The 11,605-nt window shown below is 48.1% G+C and overlaps 2 protein-coding genes across 2 annotated transcripts; one reads left to right on the forward strand and one right to left on the reverse strand.

The window, feature by feature from the left end:
• Positions 1 to 214: 214 nt before the first annotated feature.
• Positions 215 to 6,127, forward strand: FOMMEDRAFT_97735 (uncharacterized protein; the record flags this gene model as incomplete). Its single annotated transcript, XM_007271607.1, has 9 exons — positions 215 to 552; positions 604 to 1,226; positions 1,286 to 1,608; positions 1,658 to 4,143; positions 4,210 to 4,419; positions 4,472 to 5,229; positions 5,283 to 5,397; positions 5,454 to 5,923; positions 5,973 to 6,127. 9 exons carry the CDS (start codon positions 215 to 217, stop codon positions 6,125 to 6,127), a joined length of 5,478 nt encoding a protein of 1,825 aa, XP_007271669.1.
• Positions 6,128 to 6,799: 672 nt separating this feature from the next.
• Positions 6,800 to 11,522, reverse strand: FOMMEDRAFT_149518 (P-loop containing nucleoside triphosphate hydrolase protein; the record flags this gene model as incomplete). Its single annotated transcript, XM_007271842.1, has 14 exons — positions 6,800 to 7,091; positions 7,161 to 7,404; positions 7,475 to 7,588; positions 7,646 to 7,765; positions 7,824 to 8,468; positions 8,523 to 8,695; positions 8,750 to 8,911; positions 8,960 to 9,356; positions 9,422 to 9,756; positions 9,816 to 10,536; positions 10,598 to 11,036; positions 11,092 to 11,141; positions 11,200 to 11,265; positions 11,328 to 11,522. 14 exons carry the CDS (start codon positions 11,520 to 11,522, stop codon positions 6,928 to 6,930), a joined length of 3,825 nt encoding a protein of 1,274 aa, XP_007271904.1. The 3' UTR covers positions 6,800 to 6,927.
• Positions 11,523 to 11,605: the final 83 nt, after the last annotated feature.

The raw sequence follows: 11,605 nt of genomic DNA on the forward strand, positions 1-11,605 counted from the left end.
GTGGCGAAGGTCGTGATTCGAAATTTCCGCCTAATTATATTGGAACGCGTCGCGTCGTGTCACTGATCCCGTCAGCCCTGCTCCGTGTGTCTCTGACTGAACTGTCCGTGCGCTCTCTCGACCCCGCCACTCTCACTACTAAGCACGTTTTGCAACAATTTGACTTTGTTTTCTCTGCTGCTTTCTATCTTGCTCTTCGGAGAGCCAAACTGGGATGGCACAGGATGCCTCCAGAGTATCAAGGCATGAACTCGAGGCCAGGCTAAAACAACTACGCGATGTTCCCGTCAACACGGCAGGATCTCAGGACAGGGACATGATTCCACTGCATGAACATCTAATGGGCGTAAAGCCTGACTCGGATGGATTGACGCATTGGTTCTGTCCTCGTGCCGAGCTCTTGACTCAGGAGCTCGCAACTTTCTTGCTTCGTTTGCACGCGTATACCAACGATAAGGTAGACAAATGGCGAAAGCAGATAATAGGCGTTTGGAGAGGCTGCGCGGACTGTATCAGATGCATGGATGAGGTAAAGGGCTCGTCGAGGACAACGTGAGTATGTGCAGCATGTCACAAAAGTGCTTTTTTGAGCATTATCTGCAGTTACTTTGGTGCATTCTCGGATACAATCCTCTCAGGTTTCTGGCACAGTTTCGAGGAATTTGAAGTGAAGACCATCGTCGAGGCTTTGACTGAGGCTGGTATTACTCCAGAGTCCGACAAGTCACTTGCAGACATCTCCTCACCAGTATTATACCATATTCTTTCGAAACCCTCTGCGCTTGGTCATCCTTTCATACTGGGCGTGATATCCTCTCAGCCGTTTCTTCCGCGTTCGATAGATTGGCCGATAGACCCACCTCCGCCGGCGTACTTTCTGCTTATCGTCTATAATGATGTAGACATCCGCAACTGGGCATTAGATCATGTGTCTAAGGCAGAACCGATTGCCAAGGAGTATTTCGACTACCGACACTATCGACACGAACTCGCATTACGACTTTTATCCAAACGATTGAATACAGACACCGGTCTAAATGACTCAATCGCCACTCAAACTCTTACTCAGACAGCACGGAACATCGAGAAGGAATTTCCATTCGCACAATCACCGAGTCTTATTTGGGCAGGCTTTGCTTCCGTCTTGCGTCTCCTTCCGATGGAAGTGTATGAAAAATTTGCGTTGCATAGAATAATCATGGGTCATTTGCATGACAACGGACCACGTATGTTGACGCCTTAGCTTCGTTCTAAAAGGAAAATCAGCATCTAACATTCGGTCCAGATTTTCGAGAAGTTCTTCGATGTCTGCTTCAGACACTGAAGAAACTAGGCAATAAAATCTGGTCCGAAGAAAGTGCCGACTATCCTCAGGTCGTGTTTGATTCCATAAAGGACAATCCAAGCTATATAGACTTGATCTTCGCTCATAATCAACAGAAGGAACAGGCCTGGTTCTTGATGATTTTTCTTGAATATCTCAGGAGTGTTTGGGAAATGCAAATCTTTGAAGACATTGTAGCAAGATTTGCAGCATTCACATGTGACGAGTTACAGCACGAACGTTTCGGTCAGCAACGTCCGCTCGTGATGAGCATTGCTATGCAGGTGGGTAGCTTTGTAAACGTTATGAGCTATCTAAGCAAACTCGGGTTAGATTCTGTCCAGTGCATTACAAAGAGCTAATAAGCTCAAATCTCCGTCACATCGACAATCCATTCTCAATGTTCTCGACATTCATTTTGACTTGATTGTGGCCGTCTGTTTCTCGCAGCAATATGCGAAGTCGGAGTGGGCACCTGCACGTTCTGCAGCACTTAGTTTAGTCCGGAACGTTCTCTTCTCTGACGTTGAACAGGTAGCAATTGCTGCTGTCAAGCTTTCTGCCATGGAGGCTTCCGTCGATAGCGAAACTATTCGGAAACTTGCACCCTCTGTGCGCAAGCAGGTATGGTGGAAGGTCTACACGAACTTATCTGGCAAGGATGTGGAGGGTATCTCAATGCTTCTCGATCTTGCTGCAAGATCCGCAAGGTTAGATAAACTTTCTAAGAAAGTCGCTTCTCGAACGATTTGGAAATATTATGATGCGAACCAGACGAAACCACCTCGGGATCTTCTGGAAGCAGTAGATGCTGCAGTTGATTCTGTCAACTCATCGTTGACAATCGTACGGAATGGATTCCTTGACGCCGTGACTAAGTTTGCGAACTTAAATTCGTCGCCCACTTTGATGAAAGCGATATGTCAGCACGATTGGGCCAGTCACCTCGTTATTCTTTTGCTTTCGCCAGTCGAGGATCTGCAAGTCGCAGCACAGACCTTGATCGGTCAAACTTACGACGTCGACGTACGGACAGACTGTTTCCGCGAAATCCTAAAGGCGTTCCCGGAGTCATCTTTCAAGGGTCTTTACGAATACCTTTCCGAGTTCAACACCTACGCATTGAAGGTAGCCGAAGCATGCAGTGTTTCGAAAGCACTCGTGCGATGTATGACGGACGTTATCGAAGTCTTGGGCAATTCACCTGACGGTCTCCTGAAGAACCCAGCTTACGTTAAGACCGCATCGGAAAGTTTCTCATTCAAGACTGAGCTGCCAAAGTTGTGGAAGGCCATGACCACTTCAATTGCCGTCATCTTCAAGCGCACACCTAAATGGGCTGTCTACTTCGACAACAATGTGATGACGGAGTGGATGCGCGATGCGTTGATTTTTGCTAGGGATTTACTCGAACGACGGAGGACGTTTGAAGCGGCTACGTCTGAAGTGCAGGATGACGACGATATCATCTCCTCGCCCCGGAAACCGTCAGGAATTGGCAAGAAAATGGTAGAAGACTTGCAGGACGTTCTAATGGAGCTGCAAGGCTGGCTACGGTTGACGGATACAGAGCTTCTGTACCAGTCCTTCGCTCTCTTAAAGTCACTCTTCCAGTGCTTTCGTGCAGCGAACGTCAAGCCCTCCGACGAGGTCCTCGCAAAGTTGTCTAAGTTCATTGAGCAAAACAAGACTTCTTCAGACGCCAAGCGTGTTTCGTTTCTGAACAAGGCAGACTTAGCGGAACTTGAAGTGGCTGTCGCCGATTTCACGGAGGAGGATGAAGTTGAACTTGTATCTGTCAAGTTAGGAAAAAGACGAGCTTTCGGCAGGGAATCATCAACCTCGACAACCTCAGGTGATGCACGAGCGGAGCGTAAGAGGGCAAAGATAGAACTGAAGATTCAGGATATTTCCAAGCGACCGCTTAAAGGTACCAAGCAGACGAAGCTGATATCTGGAAAGCTATCATTGCCAGTCGCTCAGAAATCGACCCGGATACCTGAAATGAGAGTATCAGAACCCATCTTACGCAAGCAAGAGACAAAGTATGAAGGATCCCGCCGTCCTCGACCTGCTGCAAGTACTTCGAGTATTCCGGCATCACCTTCGTCTTCGTCAAGTAGTGACTCTGAAGACTCGGATGGCCCAACTAACCTTGCATCGCTCATAAATAAAGCGAAGGAACAGAAGGAAAGAGCAAAGGAAAAGGAAAAGCAGCTAACTCGTGAACGTCGGAAGGTTCAGCACATCGAAGACCCCAGAGTAAAACAAGCCCGTTTAGAAGAGGAAAGACGACGGAAGGAATATGAAGCGGCGAGGCGCGCTGCTATGCGACTGAAGCCGGATATCACTTCTCTCCATCGTGTCATTTTGTCTTGGAATTACGACCATGACGGGTCGGATCCCCCAATGGAACGGCCACCACTTGCTCATGTACCGGACATGTTCAAGAGTCACGAGGAATACACACGCATCTTCCGGCCATTACTTATGCTTGAAGCGTGGTCGCAGATCGTTAAGTCCAAAGAAGAGAGGACACCAGAGATTTTCCATATCAAGATTGCTGCTAGGAGCTTAATGCCGCCATGGCTTGACCTCGAGGTGGTGATCGATGCCGTGCCTGGTCCCGAATGGTACCTAAGTCCCGAGACAGACATTGTTTTATTGAGGCACATGGCTGGTAAACCGTGCATCATGGCTAAGGTAACGTCATTCCGGAAAACTAATGACGAGATCGGGTGTGGGTTGAGAGTCTGCACGAATGCGCTTAATGCAGATCCCGGACTGTCCATTGGCTCAACGTGGCGTCTAAATCTCGTGTTCAGGCAAGTACATGTATGCTTAACGTTATCTCGGACCGCGAAGTAATGGATTGCCGAAAACAGTCTCACCACTCTTCACCGAGAATATGCTGCTTTGATGGCTCTTCCATACTATGATATGGTAGATATAATCTTGCAACCTCGACTTGCAGATCCGGTGATCCCGAGTGGAGACGAATTGCAACGGACGATGAAGGCGTACCGAGTTAACGAGCCCCAAGCAAAAGCAATTATTTCGTCTATGCAGACAAAGGGATTTTCCTTGATCCAAGGGTAAGTGGTTCGCATTCTTCGTTGCCATTTCGGTCCTTGACTAGTCATCAAGACCGCCTGGAACCGGAAAGACATGGACAATATTGGGCTTAGTTGGCGCATTTCTATCATCACGTCGTACACCGCCTAAGCTAATCGCGATTCCTGGTAAGGCTCCACCGCCTGCACCAAAACCTGCTTCTCAGAAGCTTCTTATCTGTGCCCCGAGTAATGCTGCTGTTGATGAAATCACGAAGCGTCTCATCGAGGGAGTCCGTGGTCCCAATGGCCAGCGTTTATCACCTAAGGTAGTCAGGGTAGGTGCCGACTCGCAGATTAACGTCAGCGCCAAGGAGGTTTCGCTCGATACCCTGGTTGAAGCTAAAATGAACTCGGATGGTGGTAATCCTCATGGAGATGGTGCTGGTGATGCGAAAAATCTACGTGCAGAACTCGAACAGGTGAAGGAAGCCAGGCAGAAGAAAATTGAGGAACTACAGAGTACCATCAATAATACGTCCAGGATCCAAATGCTAGAAAACGAAATCAGGGGTCTGAATGATAAACGGATTGGTCTCTCCCAGAAACTCAATCAGCTTCGGGATAAGATGAAGTCGCAGAATCGATCTATAGACGCCATCCGACGAAAATACCGACATGAGATTCTGGGCGCTGCAGACATCATATGTAGCACGTTGTCTGGTGCCGGTCATGAGCAGCTCGAGCCTTTCGACTTTTCCATGGTCATCATTGATGAAGCCGCTCAGTCAATCGAGTTGAGCTCGTTAATTCCTTTGAAATACACTAGTACTAGATGTGTCATGGTTGGAGGTACGTGGGTCCCTTATATTGTAGTCAAGCCAAAAGTAACGACGATTTCCCAGATCCTCAACAGCTACCGCCTACTGTTCTGTCGCCAGAAGCATCGAAATGGGGCTACGACCAATCACTTTTTGTTCGTCTGCAGAAATGCAGGCCCGAAGCCGTGCATTTGCTAAGGTACATCCTTGGTTGTATGATGTTGCGATACTGCAGCATTCTGATGTTCAATATAGCATACAGTACCGTATGCATCCTGAGATCAGCCTTCTACCAAGCAAGGTATTCTATGGTGGCCGCCTTCGAGATGGTCCTGACATGGATAAGAAGACTGAGCAGCTGTGGCATAACGAACCTCGATTCGGAGCTTATAAATTCTTCAGCGTGGAGAACGGGAAGGAGGAACAAGCTCGCATCGGCCATTCCATTTATAATCAAGCTGAATGCAGGACGATAATTGCTGCGTATGATCGACTACGGAAGCAGTTCTCTTCAATCAACTTCGATTATCGCGTCGGAATTGTTTCTCCGTATCGATCTCAGGTGCTGGAGATGCGGAAGTTATTTACGCAAAGATTCGGAGCTGAGATTGTTAGCAAGGTGGACTTCAACACAGTCGATGGGTTCCAAGGCCAGGAGAAGGATATCATTATGCTATCCTGCGTACGTGCTGGTACTTCTCTTGCAACGGTCGGATTCTTAGCTGGTAAGTCAGTTCTCAAACCCGTAGGATATACTCTGATGACAACTTCTAGACATTCGTCGCATGAACGTCGCGATTACGCGTGCGAGGTCATCCCTCTTCATCTTTGGCCATGCTCCAACTCTGCAACGGAGCAACAGGGTCTGGAAAGACATCGTTGATGATGCACGTTCACGTGCATGTTTCGTTGAGCTAGTACGTGCTTGATTATACAGAGGGTGCAGTCGTGCTAAGGAATGTTCTTTTCAGCGCGACACGTCTTATTTCACTAGCAGTGCACCTCACATTCCCCAGCCAGTTAACACAAAGACGGCCGCGTCAGCTAGTCTTGAAGGGATCCCTTCAGCAAAGCCGGGACCTTCACGGAGAGGCCGAGAGCCTGGTCTACATTCTAGACAATCGAAGGACGATGCACATAGGAACTTACCTCAAGGTGTCAAGGTCGTTGGCGCAGAACACGCTGCCAATGCCACCGTCGCTTTGCCTACAACCCAAAACGGCATACAACTGAATCCTAAAAGGCGCCGCTCCCGTGGAGGACAAAGGCCACGATCACATCCGAATCCGGGTTCGGAAAGAACACAGGCCGCAACGACGAGCCTACATCCCAGCCTGCCTCCTAAACCAGCCCAGTCCACGTCTAGAGCACACCCACTACCCCCTCATGTGAATGGTGTAACCACCGGACAGGGCAAGGAAGCCGCACAGAAAGAGCTCGAGGCATACCGAAAACGCAAACAGCAGTCAAGTAATATGTTCATAAAACGTTAATTCGTGTCATATTTCCCATGGTTTTAGTTGCTTTTCTTTCAAGTTCACTTGTGGACATCATCATCGCACCACTCTATATCACGCATTTGTATATAGATTTCGCCGTATAAACTGCACAAAATGTATCAGCAGTCAAATTTTTCGTACTTGTCTACACTAGATTTGTTGACATTTGGATCTCTGGAGTTTCAAACATGTTCGCTTCACGGTTTCTCGCAATTACACTTAATCTAAACTTAACGCATAGAATCCGCTTTAATTGCGGGGAGCTCCCAATCTTCAGGACCAAAACGTGGAATGACCATGAGCTCGCCTGAGCTGTTCTTCGCTGGCTTGCTGTATGCGCACAATGTTCCCTTCCCAAGAGCAGATAGCCACGCGGGATTGACGACAGTCAAGTCTAAGAGGATGCGGAAAAAATAAATTTAGTGTAGTCCACTGACTTATAAGATTGAATCGTCGAACGCACTCTTCAACCATAACTTGCTAGAATGTACCGCTTCTTGGAAAATGACATAGTCCGGAGGAGATTTATTGTGGAGAACTGATGAAGGATGAATAAAAGCGTCTTCCTCGATTCCTAGTGCACGATAGGGTACGCCCCGAGCAGAAGCGTATTTGTTGCCGGATATCGCTGTGCTCTGGACTAAGTCCTTCCGTACGGCAACCTGGTCGATGAAGGCGGAGCAGATGAGTTGCCTCAGGACTTTAAGCTGCGGGAAAATGCAAGCAAGATATTGTATCGTCCAAGCGATGAAGTGGTTGTATCGGGCTCGTGCTTACCTGCAGATCGCTTGGAGGTTTAAGTTTACTCGCAAAGCCTGTGTCGATACCCGGGAAATTGGTAGACACGATACTACTAATCTGCGCGCGGAGTTTATGTATCTCTTCCATAGCCTAACGTACCCAAGTAAACAAAGCGACACCGGAAAAGAAATGATGAAAGAAATTTACTTTTGGTCGCACGAAATGCTCGCGGCAGAATTGCTGACCACCACCAGCGTATTCGCACGCTCCGACGACAGAGAGGTCTCGGAAGACGTCACTTAAGCCTTTACCCATCTTTGAATGTATCTGAAGATTATACGTTAGCAATAATTTCAGGTAAAGACTTCATAAGTCCTATTATCACCTCTTGTGACTTGAAGAAAGCCCTTCTGCGAAGCCTGTTCAATTCCTTCGCATCCGTCTCTCCATTCCGAGCAACAGATACCTCATCGTCGCCTTCGTTGTCATTTACAGAGTCGTTCGTTTGCAGTGCTTCTTCATGGAGGAAGGGATCTCCAACAGAAAGAGCAGCAACTATCGTGATCACATAAGGCAAACAACCATGTTGACGACCACTAACAAGCATCTTCGCAAATCGCGGTGACAATGGAAAAAGAGCCATAGTCTTCCCAAGCTCAGTAATCGGATTATCCGCAGAAGACGTCAATGAACGCGAAATCGCGGTGGTCGGAGACAATGCACCAAGACGTGTCAAGAGAACCTCAGCTTTTCTTAAGCTCGTTCTATCAGGTGGAGTAGGGAACGGGAAGTTCGTAATGGTATCGATGTGCATGCTCTTCATCTGAAGTACAACACCTTCGATAGGCATTTGGAGGATTTCTGGACGAGCGAATTGGTCGAAGTGATTTTCGAAGAGGGCGGAAGAGTATAGACGGTAACAGTGTCCTGGACCTGTTCGACCCGCGCGACCGGCTCTTTGGTTAGCGGAAGCTTTTGATATCCAGTTTACGCGGAAGGATTGAACGCCGGATGAGACGTCATAACATCGCTACGTCATTACTATTAAATCTGATCCATTTACAATGAAAAGTCGAAACGTTACCTCTTTAGCCCGCCCGCAGTCGACTACATAGCGTATCCCAGGGATGGTCAACGAAGTCTCGGCGACGTTAGTCGCAACGACAACAAGCCTCGATCCTTCTGGAGGAGGCTCAAAGACACGCATTTGCTGTTCCGTTGGAAGTATGGAGTATAAAGGTAGGATATGCATGGGCGCTAGCGGGAGACACATCAAACGACGGAAACTTGTATTTTCAGGAGACGACATACCTTCTGAGTCTTCAAAGTCGATTCCCAACGCTTTATTTTCCTCATCCTCCTCGTCCGTGTCTAGAGCTTCAGGGTCTAGTTCTCTAGGTGGAGTTCCATCGTCAATAGCCTCATCGTCTTGCTTGAAGTCTCCGAGCTCCAAGTCTTCAACTTCAACACTAGCTGTAATTATATTAGCTTTTACTCCCATCATTTCATTTTTACAAATACCTATTGCTGGTGCGACCTTTGGACCACCATCCGACTGGTCGTCCAGTATGTCGTCCTCCTTCGTCCTACGCACAGACGCCACTCCTCGGCGCTTCTTCCGCGCCATAATCGCACTCTTCCCATAACACGACGCCAATTTCCTGCACACGCCTGTGATCTCATTTTGGCTGGTGAGGAATATGAGGATGCCTCCTGGAGGAAGCCGAGCGTGAATCTTGCTCGCCTTCTTGATGGTTTCAGTCACGTAATCCGGATACGTCCTTCTAGAGAAGTGAACCGCGACAGGATGCTGACGAGCGTCTACGCGTAAAATTGGAGGCGGAGTTGGAAATAGCGTCGGATTTTCTGCAAAGTCTGATACTCGAAGTGTAGCTGACATGATTATCAGGCGAAGAGGCTATCCAAAACACAGAACAAGCTTCAGTAGGGGCCTAACAGAAAGTATGATTAAGTTTGATTTACCTTCGCCCCGTCTTTGCCGGCTTTCCACAGCTCTTCACGCAGGCGAATAACTCTGCTGAGCACACCGATGAGGATGTCAGTGTTGACGCTCCGTTCATGTGCTTCGTCCACAATAACAACCGAATATTTGCTTAATGTAAAGTCGCTCGCAAGCTCACGCAACAAGATCCCGTCCGTCATGAACTTAATTACAGTCTTGGGCGAGGTTGTTGCGTCGTAGCGAATTTGATATGCTACTTGAGGCGGCGGAAGAGACAACTCTTGACCAACACGCGCTGCCATGGACATCGCGGCTACCCGACGAGGCTGAGTTATGCCTATCATTCCTGGATTATCTGGACGATGGAGAATTAGAAACTTGAACTACTGTAACGAAGGACATGAGGAAGCATACCACTCCCTGGACAGCCAAATCCAGCTTCGTATAAGAACTGCGGAACCTGAGTCGTCTTTCCACTGCCTGTCTCACCGCATAGAACGATGACGGGATTCATGCGAATGGCTTCAACAATAGGCTGCTCTTCAGCCAAGATAGGGAGTTCGAGACGTGCTGTTTGTATAGCGTCCGAGCGAGTGACAGTTACAAACTTTCGAGCAACCTTTTCTTGTTTGTCGGCATCAGTTGCTATTATGTTAGTCGGCGGCTTGAGTTCTTGAGCGAGAGTTGTATCCGGAAGGTGTATATCTTCTCCAAGAGGGCCGCGCATCTCGCGCGGACCATCATCTGCCGCACGATTTGTTTTCTCCGAAACTCGCGATAGAGGAAATGTCACGTCATTGGCCTCGTCCTTGGAGGGAAGCGCGACATAACCTTTTGCCTCGCTAAGCTGCTGCATTGCCCAGTCCTTGAATCCTCCCCGCTTGCGCTTTGACGACGGAGGCGAGTCACCTTGTTCTTCTTCAGAACTGGTATCACCGTTAGAATCATCTTCGCTAGCAGAACTGCCGCTGTCATCATCGTCGTTGTCACCATCCGAGTCTCCGGAATTCTCTTCCTTATGTTCAGATGAGTCGTACGCGGAGTCAGAACTGTCAAAGGAGCTCTCGCTCGAGGCATCCGGCTCTTTGGCATTGGTTCGGGCATGTGAACGATCTCCCCATCTTTTAAATGCCGTCTAGTCCAGACGTTCGACTTGAGTTCGAAGCACATAACAAGAGTATTTTTTAACAACTCACTCGTGGGCCCTTAGGCTGACGTTTCAAAACTTTTGGCTCCTGTAACGTTCCATCTTTGTTCCTACGCAGAGCACTGCCTACTGCATCCGTTACTTGCGGTAGAATTTTCGGTACATCTTCCGGCTCATCGAAGATGATAACAGGGGACTCGGGTGAGCTGCCTGGTAGCTCCTTTTCCATGTCGGCATCTCGACTACCTTCATCGTTTTTTCTCATATCGTTGTCTTCTTCAGTTCCGCTGTCTTCGTCCGTATCCACGTCCATTCCTGAATACATATTTCGTTTCCGTCGTCCACCTTTGCCTCTGCCCTCCATTATCCGGCGAACTTCCTTGTCCTCCTGCTTTGCCTGTAACTCTTCATGTGTCTGTACTTTCCGAGAACCAAGGGTGGATGAGGGCTGGAGATGCAAGGTAGTTGGGAGTTGTGCTTGAGTCTGTCTGAAAACTAATGAGCTTTGCTGGATTAGACAGAGGGTAAAATACCATAACATACGCTAGCTTCTCAAGTAATTGTACACGTTCTTCTTTCTTCAGTTTCTTGTCCTGTGGGTGCGATGTTTTTCAAATTTAATAGAAGAAATACGCTATTGTGGACACGCACAATGTATTTCTCGAGTCGTCGTTTCTTCTTCGAGGTTACCTTTGAATTGGCTTGTTGCTCAAGTAACTAAAACAAAAGGTCAATCAAGCTGAAGCGTCTAGTTATTCCTGACATGGAATAAAGCGTACTTCCTGACGTAGCCTCTCTCGACGCTCCTGGTTCTTCTGCTCCTCACTCTTCGGCACATGGATTAAAGAATTCGGGTCCGGATCGTTGTTGTTCTTAGAAGCAATATCGGAAGTGTGATGTGCATGTTTAGCACGTTTTGTGGGTCGTGATGATTGTCTCGCTTTTGCATTATGACGTTCTCTGAGATGGCCCATTGCAATAACCGTGGAAAGCTGAAGACTTCGGACTGCAATAATTTTTGAACTGGTATCAGCCGCCGATCCCTCGATCATAAATC

This window comes from Fomitiporia mediterranea, assembly GCF_000271605.1.
Source record: "Fomitiporia mediterranea MF3/22 unplaced genomic scaffold FOMMEscaffold_18, whole genome shotgun sequence".
Lineage (NCBI taxonomy): Eukaryota > Fungi > Basidiomycota > Agaricomycetes > Hymenochaetales > Hymenochaetaceae > Fomitiporia > Fomitiporia mediterranea.